Source organism: Pleurodeles waltl, chromosome 10, assembly GCF_031143425.1.
Source record: "Pleurodeles waltl isolate 20211129_DDA chromosome 10, aPleWal1.hap1.20221129, whole genome shotgun sequence".
NCBI classification, from domain to species: Eukaryota; Metazoa; Chordata; class Amphibia; order Caudata; family Salamandridae; genus Pleurodeles; species Pleurodeles waltl.
In genome coordinates this window covers 724,909,460-724,923,992 of record NC_090449.1, presented here as the reverse complement: position 1 = coordinate 724,923,992, position 14,533 = coordinate 724,909,460, and the positions used below count along the sequence as shown (strand labels likewise).

The window sequence follows — 14,533 nt, the reverse complement described above, 5'->3', positions numbered from 1 at the left end:
TTATGTTGACTACTCAGTGAAAACACTGGATGGTTGGGTAACTGGAAATGAAGTGTATGACTATGTTGGGCTTTATAATTTGTTTATGAAAGAACACATTTTAAGTAACTGCTTCAATGAAAAGTTGCATCAGTATCTGGTAGACCTAGGTCCAATTTCTCCCCAAGAATTGGGAAAGAAGGCAGACCACTGGGTCAAGACTAGGGTAACCAAAACTTCCACTGGGGGTGACCAAAAGAAAGGGGTTACAAAGCCTCCCCAGGAGAAAGTGGGTGACACTAGAAACAAAGAAAAAGAGTCCCCTGTAGGCCCCCAAAAACCAGACCAGGTGGGTGGGCCCAGAGACACAACCCAAAACAAAGGTGGGTACCAGGGTAAGAGCTGGGATGCCACTAAGGCATGGTGCCATAACTGTAAACAGACAGGGCACCACACCAAGGACACTTCTTGTCCCAAAAACAAACCCCCTAGCAAAATCCCAGGGGTGACCAGTGTAGCCATTGGGGATGACTCCTCAGATGAGGAGGTCTTCATAGCCTTCAACTGGAAAAAGGGCCCAACAGGTGAGTTGGAGATTCCAGAGGGAAGTAGACACTTCCACCACCTACTGGTGAACGGAATCCCAGCCACTGCCCTGAGAGACACTTGTGCCAGTCACACTATTGTGCATGACAGGCTGGTGTTCTCAAACCAGTACATCCCAGGTGAGATGGCCAGAGTAAGAGTTAGCCCAGACAGGGTCACCGATAGGCCTGTGGCTTTTGTGCCCATAGAAGTGGGTGGGACTTTTAGCTGGAGAAGGGTGGTAGTCAGAACAGACCTCCCCCTTGATTGTCTCCTGGGAAATGACTACCCAGAGGTTAGTCAGAGCCCAAGAGAGGAACTGGTCCAGTGCCAGTCCTCTCCCAAGGATTCTGGAGTGCCTGCCTCTGCAGTAAATGCAAGTAGGCCCCAGAAGAAAAAGAAAAGGAAACAGAGTAGGAAAGGTGGACAACCTTTAGCCAAGGTTCCAGCAAGCCAAGGAGATTCTGCTCCAGTAGAGGAGAACTCCAAAAGTGTCTCTGATAAAGTCCAACCTGACCCACAAGAAGTCCTGGCTAGTCAGGCAACTGTTAAGCCTGAGTGGGTGGCTCCTCAGCTAACAGAAGAAAGAGTGGAAGAAGGGTGCTTACTACAAGATGTGGTAACCCCCCACTCTAATACAGCAGACAGGCACCCTGAACCCAAAGAAGCCTGTAACTAAGCCCCTTCCCTTGTAGGTGAAGAGCTAAAGGTGTGGTTCTGGGCACTGACAGCTGTCAGTGGCCTCTGCTGGGTGTTAGCCTTTATGGCTGCACTATCCTTGGCATGGTGGTCTGACCCCATGCCAAATAACAAGTTAGGCCCCCTAACCCTGTTGGTCATGGTGGGGTTACTCCAGCTCTGGGTAACCTCTTTGGGTAAGCTAGGGGTGACCCTGGCTAAGATAAGATAAGATTAGCAGAGGTGGATACCTCTAACCCCAAAATAGAGAGAATGGGTGAAGACATAAAAAGCACAGACAAGAGGCAGTTCAGACTAGGTCCTATCACTGTGGAAGTGGGTCAGTTCCCCAGAGGGAATGACCTGAACAGGAGGATGTAAGGCAGAGTAGGCCCTGCAACAAACCAGCCTATTTCCTCTACTCTTCCTCGCCTGACAGACTAGGAAGACTCTCCCAGCTTTGGCTGAGTCTCCTGGCCTGTGGGCTGGGGGGGGCTTGTGTAAAGAAATGGCTCCCTGTTGCAGTTACCCCCCACTTTTTGCCTGATACTGATGCTGACTTGACTGAGAAGTGTGCTGGGACCCTGCTAACCAGGCCCCAGCACCAGTGTTATTTCACCTAAAATGTACCATTGTTTCCACAATTGGCACAACCCTGGCACCTAGGTAAGTCCCTTGTAACTGGTACCCCTGGTACCAAGGGCCCTGATGCCAGGGAAGGTCTCTAAGGGCTGCAGCATGTCTTATGCCACCCTAGGGACCCCTCACTCAGCACAGACACACTGCTTGCCAGCTTGTGTGTGCTGATGGGGAGAAAATGACTAAGTCGACATGGCACTCCCCTCAGGGTGCCATGCCAACCTCCCACTGCCTGTGGCATAGGTAAGTCACCCCTCTAGTAGGCCTTACAGCCCTAAGGCAGGGTGCACTATACCACAGGTGAGGGCATATGTGCATGAGCACTATGCCCCTACAGTGTCTAAGCAAAACCTTAGACATTGTAAGTGCAGGGTAGCCATAAGAGTATATGGGCTGGGAGTCTGTCAAAAACGAACTCCACAGCTCCATAATGGCTACACTGAATACTGGGAAGTTTAGTATCAAACTTCTCAGAATAATAAACCCACACTGATGCCAGTGTTGGATTTATTAAAAAATGCACACAGAGGGCATCTTAGAGATACCCCCTGTATTTTACCCAATTGTTCAGTGCAGGACTGACTGGTCTGTGCCAGCCTGCTGCTGAGAGACGAGTGTCTGACCTCATGCGGTGAGAGCCTTTGTGCTCTCGGAGGACAGAAACAAAGCCTGCTCTGGGTGGAGGTGCTTCACACCTCCCCCCTGCAGGAACTGTAACACCTAGCAGTGAGCTTCAAAGGCTCAAGCTTCGTGTTACAATGCCCCAGGGCACTCCAGCTAGTGGAGATGCCCGCCTCCTGGACCCAGCCCCCACTTTTGGCGGCAAGTCCAGGAGAGATAATGAGAAAAACAAGGAGGAGTCACTGGCCAGTCAGGACAGCCCCTAAGGTGTCCTGAGCTGAGGTGCCTCTGACTTTTAGAAATCCTCCATCTTGAAGAAGGAAGATTCCCCCAATAGGGATAGGAATGTGACCCCCTCCCCTTGGGAGGAGGCACAAAGAGGGTGTACCCACCCTCAGGGCTAGTAGCCATTGTCTACTAACCCCCCAGACCTAAACACGCCCTTAAATTTAGTATTTAAGGGCTTCCCTGAACCTAAGAATTCAGATTCCTGCAACAACAAGAAGAAGGACTGCCTAGATGAAAACCCCTGCAGAGGAAGACCAGAAGACAACAACTGCCTTGGCTCCAGAAACTCACCGGCCTGTCTCCTGCCTTCCAAAGAACTCTGCTCCAGCGACGCCTTCCAAAGGGACCAGCGACCTCTGAATCCTCCGAGGACTGCCCTGCTTCGACGACGACAAGAAACTCCCGAGGACAGCGGACCTGCTCCAAAAGGACTGCAACTTTGTTTCAAGAAGCAGCTTTAAAGAACCCTGCAACTCCCCGCAAGAAGCGTGAGACTTGCAACACTGCACCCGGCGACCCCGACTCGGCTGGTGGAGAACCAACACCTCAGGGAGGACCCCCGGACTACTCTACGACTGTGAGTACCAAAACCTGTCCCCCCTGAGCCCCCACAGCGCCGCCTGCAGAGGGAATCCCGAGGCTTCCCCTGACCGCGACTCTCTGAAACCTAAGTCCCGACGCCTGGAAAAGACCCTGCACCCGCAGCCCCCAGGACCTGAAGGACCGGACTTTCACTGGAGAAGTGACCCCCAGGAGTCCCTCTCCCTTGCCCAAGTGGAGGTTTCCCCGAGGAAGCCCCCCCTTGCCTGCCCGCAGCGCTGAAGAGATCCCTTGATCTCTCATTGACTTACATTGCGAACCTGACGCTTGTTCTAACACTGCACCCGGCTGCCCCCGCGCCGCTGAGGGTGAAATTTCTGTGTGGGCTTGTGTCCCCCCCGGTGCCCTACAAAACCCCCCCTGGTCTGCCCTCCGAAGACGCGGGTACTTACCTGCAAGCAGACCGGAACCGGGGCACCCCCTTCTCTCCATTGAAGCCTATGCGTTTTGGGCACCACTTTGAACTCTGCACCTGACCGGCCCTGAGCTGCTGGTGTGGTAACTTTGGGGTTGCTCTGAACCCCCAACGGTGGGCTACCTTGGACCAAGAACTGAACCCTGTAAGTGTCTTACTTACCTGGTAAAACTAACAAAAACTTACCTCCCCCAGGAACTGTGAAAATTGCACTAAGTGTCCACTTTTGAAATAGCTATTTGTGAATAACTTGAAAAGTATACATGCAATTGAAATGATTCAAAGTTCCTAATGTACTTACCTGCAATACCTTTCAAACAAGATATTACATGTTAAATTTAAACCTGTGGTTCTTAAAATAAACTAAGAAAAGATATTTTTCTATAACAAAACCTATTGGCTGGATTTGTCTCTGAGTGTGTGTACCTCATTTATTGTCTATGTGTATGTACAACAAATGCTTAACACTACTCCTTGGATAAGCCTACTGCTCGACCACACTACCACAAAATAGAGCATTAGTATTATCTATTTTTACCACTATTTTACCTCTAAGGGGAACCCTTGGACTCTGTGCATGCTATTCCTTACTTTGAAATAGCACATACAGAGCCAACTTCCTACACATACTCTGCCAACAGCTCCTGGAGCTGTACTTTGGTAGGTCTGGAGCCCATTGTTATTTTTCTTATGTTACAGAGTGACCTTAGCTCTTTCATATGGAGATGGAGGTAAGGTGTGGTGTCGAGTTCCACCACATTCATCTCTGTACTAGACATTATTCTTCTAAAAGTTGGAATGCTTTTAAGAATCTAAAACTAGTTCTAGAATCTAATTCAAACTTTTACAAACTTTTAAACTCTAAAAGAAATGCTAACAGGGACTAACACAAGGCCCTAGCAGGACTTTAAAGAATTTAGAAAACTTTTCAAATTGCAAAAATCAATTTCTAATGACAATTTTGGAATTTGTCGTGTGATCAGGTATTGGCTGAGTAGTCCAGCAAATGCAAAGTCTTGTACCCCACCGCTGATCCACCAATGTAGGAAGTTGGCTCTGTATGTGCTATTTCAAAGTAAGGAATAGCATGCACAGAGTCCCAGGGTTCCCCTTAGAGGTAAAATAGTGGTAAAAAGAGATAATACTAATGCTCTATTTTGTGGTAGTGTGGTCGAGCAGTAGGCTTATCCAAGGAGTAGTGTTAAGCATTTGTTGTACATACACATAGACAATAAATGAGGTACACACACTCAGAGACAAATCCAGCCAATAGGTTTTGTTATAGAAAAATATCTTTTCTTAGTTTATTTTAAGAACCACAGGTTCAAATTTTACATGTAATAGCTCTTTTCAAAGGTATTGCAGGTAAGTACTCTAGGAACTTTGAATCATTACTTTAGCATGTATACTTTTTACATAAAACACAATAAGCTGTTTTAAAAGTGGACACTTAGTGCAATTTTCACAGTTCCTGGAGGAGGTAAGTTATTGTTAGTTTCAACAGGTAAGTAAGGCACTTACAGGTTTCAGTTTTTGGTCCAAGGTAGCCCACCGTTGGGGGTTCAGAGCAACCCCAAAGTTATCACACCAGCAGCTCAGGGCCGGCCAGGTGCAAAGGTCAAAGAGGTGCCCAAAACACATAGGCTATAATGGAGAGAAGGGGGTGCCCCGGTTCCAGTCTGCCAGCAGGTAAGTACCCGCGTCTTCGGAGGGCAGACCAGGGGGGTTTTGTAGGGCACCGGGGGGGACACAAAGTAGCACAGAAAGTACACCCTCAGCAGCGCGGGGGCGGCCGGGTGCAGTGTGCAAACACGCGTCGGGTTTCCTTCAGGTTTCAATGGGAGACCAAGGGGTCTCTTCAGCGATGCATGCAGGCAAGGGGGGGGGCTCCTCAGGGTAGCCACCACCTGGGCAAGGGAGAGGGCCTCCTGGGGGTCACTCCTGCACAGAAGTTCCGTTTCCTTAGGGGCTGGGGGCTGCGGGTGCAGGGTCTTTTCCAGCCGTCGGGAAATGGAGTTCAGACAGTCGCGGTCAGGGGGAGCCAGGGGATTCCCTCTGCAGGCGTCGCTGTGGGGGCTCAGGGGGGACAACTTTGGTTACTCACAGTCGTAGAGTCGCCGGAGGGTCCTCCCTGAGTTGGTTGTTCTCCACCAGTCGAGTCGGGGTCGCCGGGTGCAGTGTTGCAAGTCTCACGCTTCTTGCGGGGAGTTGCAGGGGTCTTTAAATCTGCTCCTTGTAACAAAGTTGCAGTTCTTTTGGAGCAGTGCCGCTGTCCTCTGGAGTTTCTTGTCTTTTTCGAAGCAGGGCAGTCCTCGGAGGATTCAGAGGTCGCTGGTCCCTTGGAAAGCGTCGCTGGAGCAGGTTTCTTTGGAAGGCAGGAGACAGGCCGGTAAGTCTGGGGCCAAGGCAGTTGGTTGTCTTCTGTTCTTCCTCTGCAGGGGTTTGTCAGCTCGGCAGTCCTTCTTCTTGTAGTTGCAGGAATCTAAATCTTTAGGTTCAGGGAAGCCCTTAAATACAAAATTTAAGGGCGTGTTTAGGTCTGGGGGGTTAGTAGCCAATGGCTACTAGCCCTGAGGGTGGGTACACCCTCTTTGTGCCTCCTCCCAAGGGGAGGGGGTCACATCCCTAATCCTATTGGGGGAATCCTCCATCTGCAAGATGGAGGATTTCTAAAAGTTAGAGTCACCTCAGCTCAGGACACCTTAGAGGCTGTCCTGACTGGCCAGTGACTCCTCCTTGTTATTCTCATTATTTTCTCCGGCCTTGCCGCCAAAAGTGGGGGCCGGAGGGGGCGGGCAACTCCACTAGCTGGAGTGTCCTGCGGTGCTGTGACAAAGGGGTGAGCCTTTGAGGCTCACCGCCAGGTGTTACAGCTCCTGCCTGGGGGAGGTGTTAGCATCTCCACCCAGTGCAGGCTTTGTTACTGGCCTCAGAGTGACAAAGGCACTCTCCCCATGGGGCCAGCAACATGTCTCTAGTGTGGCAGGCTGCTGGAACCAGTCAGCCTACACAGATAGTCGGTTAAGTTTCAGGGGGCACCTCTAAGGTGCCCTCTGTGGTGTATTTTACAATAAAATGTACACTGGCATCAGTGTGCATTTATTGTGCTGAGAAGTTTGATACCAAACTTCCCAGTTTTCAGTGTAGCCATTATGGTGCTGTGGAGTTCGTGTTTGACAGACTCCCAGACCATATACTCTTATGGCTACCCTGCACTTACAATGTCTAAGGTTTTGCTTAGACACTGTAGGGGCTCAGTGCTCATGCACTGGTGCCCTCACCTATGGTATAGTGCACCCTGCCTTAGGGCTGTAAGGCCTGCTAGAGGGGTGTCTTACCTATACTGCATAGGCAGTGAGAGGCTGGCATGGCACCCTGAGGGGAGTGCCATGTCGACTTACTCAGTTTGTTCTCACTAGCACACACAAGCTGGTAAGCAGTGTGTCTGTGCTGAGTGAGGGGTCTCTAGGGTGGCTAATACATGCTGCAGCCCTTAGAGACCTTCCCTGGCATCAGGGCCCTTGGTACCAGGGGTACCACTTACAAGGGACTTATCTGGATGCCAGGGTGTGCCAATTGTGGAATCAAAAGTACAGGTTAGGGAAAGAACACTGGTGCTGGGGCCTGGTTAGCAGGCCTCAGCACACTTTCAATTGAAAACATAGCATCAGCAAAGGCAACAAGTCAGGGGGTAACCATGCCAAGGAGGCATTTCCTTACATTTATCTTCATCTCACCCCGCTTCCAAAAACACTTTCAAAAATTCAAAGGTGGCTGAAGATGTTATTTTAGAAAAATTAGATTTGCAAAATGGGGATCACATTTGTTAGGCATTGAAACCCTTCTTTTTCACTGCAACTTTGGTCCAACTACATAGTGCATCTTGAAGTCTACAATATACATGCATACACTTACTTAGATCATTTGATCAAAGAAACATAGGGCTGCTTTGTAATGTACAATTTCCAACACATGACAGCAAATAAATGCATCCGTTATAAAAAAAAATGAATAATAAACAACTCACCAAATTTGTGCACCACCCACAGTTTGGCCCTGCTTGTATACATTCTCCACACGACTTTGCATTCGCTTTTAGACACTCGCTGCCACCTATTTTTGGGAAGGTAAAATTATGTTTTCAACTTCTAAGCACTGACAAATTAAAATGAGACTTAAAATATCAACCGTATATAGTCCAATTAATGATGGAATGGAAAAGTATATATCAACATAAGTAGGAGTGCACAAGAGGAAATGAAATTATTTACCATCAGGAGTGCTGAATCAACTTTGTCTCGGATATGTTACCATTAACAAACTCAATTACATGCCTGTATAGATATAAGTACTGGGCAAGCTTTTGATATGCACATGCTTCCCCCTGCTTTCTCTATCGCCATGTCGAGGGAGATTTGCCACTGTGATCAGGTGGGGATTATTCCGCCAGTCTACACTAGGCTGGCAACTAGTAGAACTGCCTGTCCTTCCCAGATAGTGACCAATTCAGACATTGTCAATACACAAGTTGCAGTTTTGCAGACTGCATTTGTTCGATCGGTCAAGTGGGTCCTCCTTTCACGTAATCTGTACTGCACTTCAAGTGTCTCTGCTTCAATTCATCATTCAGGCAGCGCAAGATAGCCTCTACAGTTCTGCAGGTTGTTGTAGAAAACGAAGAATATGTATGTGAAAATATAGGACAATAGACATTGGCACAAAGCGCTACAAAATATGAAATAAAATAAAACTGCAGGCCCAAATATAATGCTAACCAAAATAAGGTGAAGAGTTCACTCAAGGGCAAGATGGTATTTAAATGCTAACTCATGTTTAACAAAGGAATTGATGACCCAAAAGCACATAGGTTCACTGGCACGCATTTCATGTTTCCAAACAAATTGCAAGCCTGATTAGACAATGAATTTAGGCAATATAATCAGCTTAGACTACACTGAGATCTTAGGGTTTCAATGATAAGGCACACATGGTACTAAAATTGTATTTGCTATGGAAACAGAGAAACAACCCATTCTTCACTCTAGAATGCATAACATTGTCAAAGCCATAAGTAAAGAATGTGTAGTTGATAAGTTTAGAGCTAAGACATTACAGGGTTACATCTGTCCACATTTTGTTTCTTTCTGTTTCAATCTATGACTGGCTAATCATTATATACTGTTTTGTAATAAAGTATTATGTGATTTTATATATGAGAGTCCGTCTGTGCTACAGCAATTTGAGACTGGCTGCCTGTCTGTGTGAGGAGGGTCGCTCTCCTTGTCTCAACAGTAAATAACTGTCTTCATTGCCAAAGAAGAGTTTGTCTTTTTCCTTAGTGTTTACGTTTTTTATTTACTCTGCAACAGTTGGCGATGGTAGCATAGGAGTCTTATTTTTGCTTTTTTTAACCTGACTGATGACAGAGGAGGACCACCTACCCCATGCTGCATAGATTTTGCGCATCTTTGATTGGGTAAGCAGATGCTGTGGTTTCTCAAATTCTGCCTGTGTAGGGGGCTGGGAAAGGACTGCCATCTTTTAAAATGGAGAGCAAAATGCAGACTAAAGTTGTATGCTTTTTCCGTCTAATAAATAACTTATTTTCCTTGGCAATGGTAAGCACAGATGTAGACATTTACAATTATTAGAAATATAAGGGTATTGCATGCAAGATCGGGTACATGTGTTGCACAATATCAAGACAGGCGCTACATAACTGGTTCACCTGTTCCTAGCGACAAGCTAGAAGTGGTCAATGTGGGTAATGTGAAACACAGGGGGAGACAAATTAGTGTTTTTATTGACAGAGGAACCGCTGAAAAGCTGATCACGCTAAACTTTAGTCCAGATAAGACCTAAAAACACTCAAATTGCTCTCCTGGACCTTATGTCTGGAAGTCATTCTGTGGTTTGAGAGACGCATGGTTTGAAAAGGTTATCTTCTGTGAGAGTGAAGAAAAATTACCAGGGGTGACCAGTTGCATTTACGGTTTAAGAGTAAAAAATTGTTGGTTAATTGGACGACGAATAACTGGTTAACATGTTATTCCTAGCAATGAGTTAAAAGTAGTCAAATTGGGTAATTAGAAATTGAGGGTGCCAACGCATGCCTAATAATTTGACAGAGGGACAGCAGGACGGCTGATATTGTTAAAATTTGCCTCCAAGTACAATTTAAACACTCAAATTACTTCCCTGGATATCCAGAAGTCACTCTATGGTCTGAAGGATGCCTAGTTTGTAAAGGTTATCCTCTCGATGCACAGAATAGTGACAAGGGCTGCCCATTTTATTTACTGTTTAGACTTAGAAATGGTGATTCATACTTGGGAAATAATTGATGTGGTTTATACTGATGATGAATGCGTGTGTGTATGAATGAAGTGGCCACTGTGTGATGTTGTGTAATGTTGCGCAATGTTCTTTTAATATGTATTGTATAAAATGACAGACAAAAACTGCTAAATTTCCCTGCTTTTAAAAACATTTGGGTAAGTTTTAAGAGAGGTGCACTATTTGAAGGCTACATTTGGACATAGTGGGACAACGTGTACTTATGGAGACTTCCTAAGCCCACATGCAGAAGGTCTTCCCCGTAATCAGAGAAAATTCTAACAATATTGTCTAGAATGGTTTAAAGCCATCCAAAAACATATCCCTGGCCAAAGGAAAGGGTATTCGATGACAAAATAACTGAGCATATTGTTACATACCTCAGGAGTAAGTATGAGGGAGCCTGATTACAAAAAAAAAAAAAAAAAACAACTATTTTCGCCCTGTGGCAAGTATTTTGTGAGAAATCTAGAAATCCAAAGACCCCTTAGAAGACAATGCCCCTAATACTTCATTTGTTTCCCCACCACCATATTTTTCAATTCTATGAGTACCTTTCTCAAGGTAACCAGCATTTACCCACTAGTGCAGCTACTAGACGCCGCAGTGGGATTTGGGAACTCTGAAATTGAGACCTCTTTACAGTCCCCAGAATCTGCCCCCAACGTTGCTTCATGCAGGCCAAAGCCAAAATATGTGAGCACCACACCTAGACAGCAAGCAAAGACAAATGAATCCCAGTTTTGGGAGTTAGGAGCACAGTTCACCCTACATTTAGACCCTGCCTCTCCAAAGGAGGACGGAAGTGAAGAACAAAGTTCAGGGGATAGTAATGACCAGTCATATGAGTCATCAGCAACTTTGCATTTGTTGCAGAACAGAGAGACAATAGGAAGGATAGTTCGGGAATAACTGTTTACCTCACAGTGATTAAATGCAGATAATGTTAGATGGGCTGACTATATGGATGAACTGCTCGTATAGCACAATGGCCAGCGCCCCAAGAAAAGGATAAGATTAAAGGTAGTTTCCCACCTTGGCAGAAGGATAAGTGGACCATAAATGTTTTACCAGAAAGTGTAACGAGTGGTTATTGCAAAATGATGACATTAGAGATTTTGGGAAACTAACATATAATATAGAGCCTATACTTAAGATGTGTGAATAGTATGGGTGAGCACTCTTTCCATAATATTGATATTCAAGAAAGACCCCTTATTGAACTGTATCATACAAAAGTGCAAGGTTATTATCTGATCATTTTGGTATTAAAGAAGGAGAACAGGAGATGTTTTCCGGAGTTAGGAAAGCTCTAGCAACAGAGCTTGAAAGGTGGCAATGTCAGGGAACGCATGGTCAACCAGACTCAGGGATGGTATCTTGTGAAGCCATGAGAGGACTTACACTACAGGATAGATCAGTACAGCAAATGAGCATTCAGTCAACTTCGCACAGTACAGATGTCACCCCTAGTGAGATAGGTGCAAAAGGAGAGAATAGCTGGCACAGTAATGTGCCATATGTAGAGAATTTAGTGGATTGGAGTGAACGACTAATGTAGGAAGTTGGCTCTGTATGTGCTATTTCAAAGTAAGGAATAGCATGCACAGAGTCCAAGGGTTCCCCTTAGAGGTAAGATAGTGGCAAAAAGAGATAATACTAATGCTCTATTTTGTGGTAGTGTGGTCGAGCAGTAGGCTTATCCAAGGAGTAGTGTTAAGCATTTGTTGTACATACACATAGACAATAAATGAGGTACACACACTCAGAGACAAATCCAGCCAATAGGTTTTTATATAGAAAAATATCTTTTCTTAGTTTATTTTAAGAACCACAGGTTCAAATTCTACATGTAATATCTCATTCGAAAGGTATTGCAGGTAAGTACTTTAGGAACTTCAAATCATCAAAATTGCATGTATACTTTTCAAGTTATTCGCAAATAGCTGTTTTAAAAGTGGACACTTAGTGCAATTTTCACAGTTCCTAGGGGAGGTAAGTATTTGTTAGGTTAACCAGGTAAGTAAGACACTTACAGGGCTTAGTTCTTGGTCCAAGGTAGCCCACCGTTGGGGGTTCAGAGCAACCCCAAAGTCACCACACCAGCAGCTCAGGGCCGGTCAGGTGCAGAGTTCAAAGTGGTGCCCAAAACACATAGGCTAGAATGGAGAGAAGGGGGTGCCCCGGTTCCGGTCTGCTTGCAGGTAAGTACCCGCGTCTTCGGAGGGCAGACCAGGGGGGTTTTGTAGGGCACCGGGGGGGGACACAAGCCCACACAGAAATTTCACCCTCAGCAGCGCGGGGGCGGCCGGGTGCAGTGTAGAAACAAGCGTCGGGTTTGTAATGGAAGTCAATGGGAGATCTAGGGATCTCTTCAGCGCTGCAGGCAGGCAAGGGGGGGGTTCCTCGGGGAAATCTCCACTTGATCAAGGGAGAGGGACTCCTGGGGGTCACTCCTCCAGTGAAAGTCCGGTCCTTCAGGTCCTGGGGGCTGCGGGTGCAGGGTCTCTCCCAGGTGTCGGGACTTAGGATTCAAAGAGTCGCGGTCAGGGGAAGCCTCGGGATTCCCTCTGCAGGCGGCGCTGTGGGGGCTCAGGGGGGACAGGTTTTTGTACTCACAGTCTTAGAGTAGTCCTGGGGTCCCTCCTGAGGTGTTGGATCGCCACCAGCCGAGTCGGGGTCGCCGGGTGCAGTGTTGCAAGTCTCACGCTTCTTGCGGGGAGCTTGCAGGGTTCTTTAAAGCTGCTGGAAACAAAGTTGCAGCTTTTCTTGGAGCAGGTCCGCTGTCCTCGGGAGTTTCTTGTCTTTTCGAAGCAGGGGCAGTCCTCTGAGGATGTCGAGGTCGCTGGTCCCTTTGGAAGGCGTCGCTGGAGCAGGGTCTTTGGAAGGCAGGAGACAGGCCGGTGAGTTTCTGGAGCCAAGGCAGTTGTCGTCTTCTGGTCTTCCTCTGCAGGGGTTTTCAGCTAGGCAGTCCTTCTTCTTGTAGTTGCAGGAATCTAATCTTCTAGGGTTCAGGGTAGCCCTTAAATACTAAATTTAAGGGCGTGTTTAGGTCTGGGGGGTTAGTAGCCAATGGCTACTAGCCCTGAGGGTGGGTACACCCTCTTTGTGCCTCCTCCCAAGGGGAGGGGGTCACAATCCTAACCCTATTGGGGGAATCCTCCATCTGCAAGATGGAGGATTTCTAAAAGTTAGAGTCACCTCAGCTCAGGACACCTTAGGGGCTGTCCTGACTGGCCAGTGACTCCTCCTTGTTGCTTTCTTTGTTCCCTCCAGCCTTGCCGCCAAAAGTGGGGGCCGTGGCCGGAGGGGGCGGGCAACTCCACTAAGCTGGAGTGCCCTGCTGGGCTGTGACAAAGGGGTGAGCCTTTGAGGCTCACCGCCAGGTGTCACAGCTCCTGCCTGGGGGAGGTGTTAGCATCTCCACCCAGTGCAGGCTTTGTTACTGGCCTCAGAGTGACAAAGGCACTCTCCCCATGGGGCCAGCAACATGTCTCTGGTGTGGCAGGCTGCTGGAACTAGTCAGCCTACACAGACAGTCGGTTAAGTTTCAGGGGGCACCTCTAAGGTGCCCTCTGGGGTGTGTTTTGCAATAAAATGTACACTGGCATCAGTGTGCATTTATTGTGCTGAGAAGTTTGATACCAAACTTCCCAGTTTTCAGTGTAGCCATTATGGTGCTGTGGAGTTCGTGTAAAACAGACTCCCAGACCATATACTCTTATGGCTACCCTGCACTTACAATGTCTAAGGTTTTGTTTAGACACTGTAGGGGCACAGTGCTCATGCACTGGTACCCTCACCTATGGTATAGTGCACCCTGCCTTAGGGCTGTAAGGCCTGCTAGAGGGGTGTCTTACCTATACTGCATAGGCAGTGAGAGGCTGGCATGGCACCCTGAGGGGAGTGCCATGTCGACTTACTCATTTTGTTCTCACTAGCACACACAGGCTTGTAAGCAGTGTGTCTGTGCTGAGTGAGGGGTCTCTAGGGTGGCATAAGACATGCTGCAGCCCTTAGAGACCTTCCTTGGCATCAGGGCCCTTGGTACTAGCAGTACCAGTTACAAGGGACTTATCTGAATGCCAGGGTGTGCCAATTGTGGATACAATGGTACATTTTAGGTGAAGGAACACTGGTGCTGGGGCCTGGTTAGCAGGGTCCCAGCACTCTTCTCAGTCAAGTCAGCATCAGTATCAGGCAAAAAGTGGGGGGTAACTGCAACAGGGAGCCATTTCTTTACAACTAACATCTCAAATTAGTCCAAAAAGGATCTTTTGTTCCACATGATATGGCGAATGCAGAAGATTGCATTCTCTTTGGGGAGGGAGATTTTGACTGAGATTATTCCTACATGCGGAAGTGCTTGCGTATATGGCAGAAATATGCTAA

The 14,533-nt window shown here is 47.3% G+C and overlaps 1 protein-coding gene across 6 annotated transcripts in view; it reads right to left on the bottom strand.

Annotated features, from left to right (window-relative positions):
* The window catches only part of ITGB1 (integrin subunit beta 1), a 367,090-nt gene that overhangs the window by 298,423 nt on the left and 54,134 nt on the right, over nucleotides 1–14,533 (bottom strand). For all 6 annotated transcript variants that reach the window (XM_069211246.1, XM_069211243.1, XM_069211245.1 and 3 more), the window contains exon 3: nucleotides 7,833–7,918. In XM_069211246.1, the coding sequence (XP_069067347.1) occupies nucleotides 7,833–7,918 (86 nt within the window). The remainder of the gene's footprint in view (nucleotides 1–7,832; nucleotides 7,919–14,533) is intronic.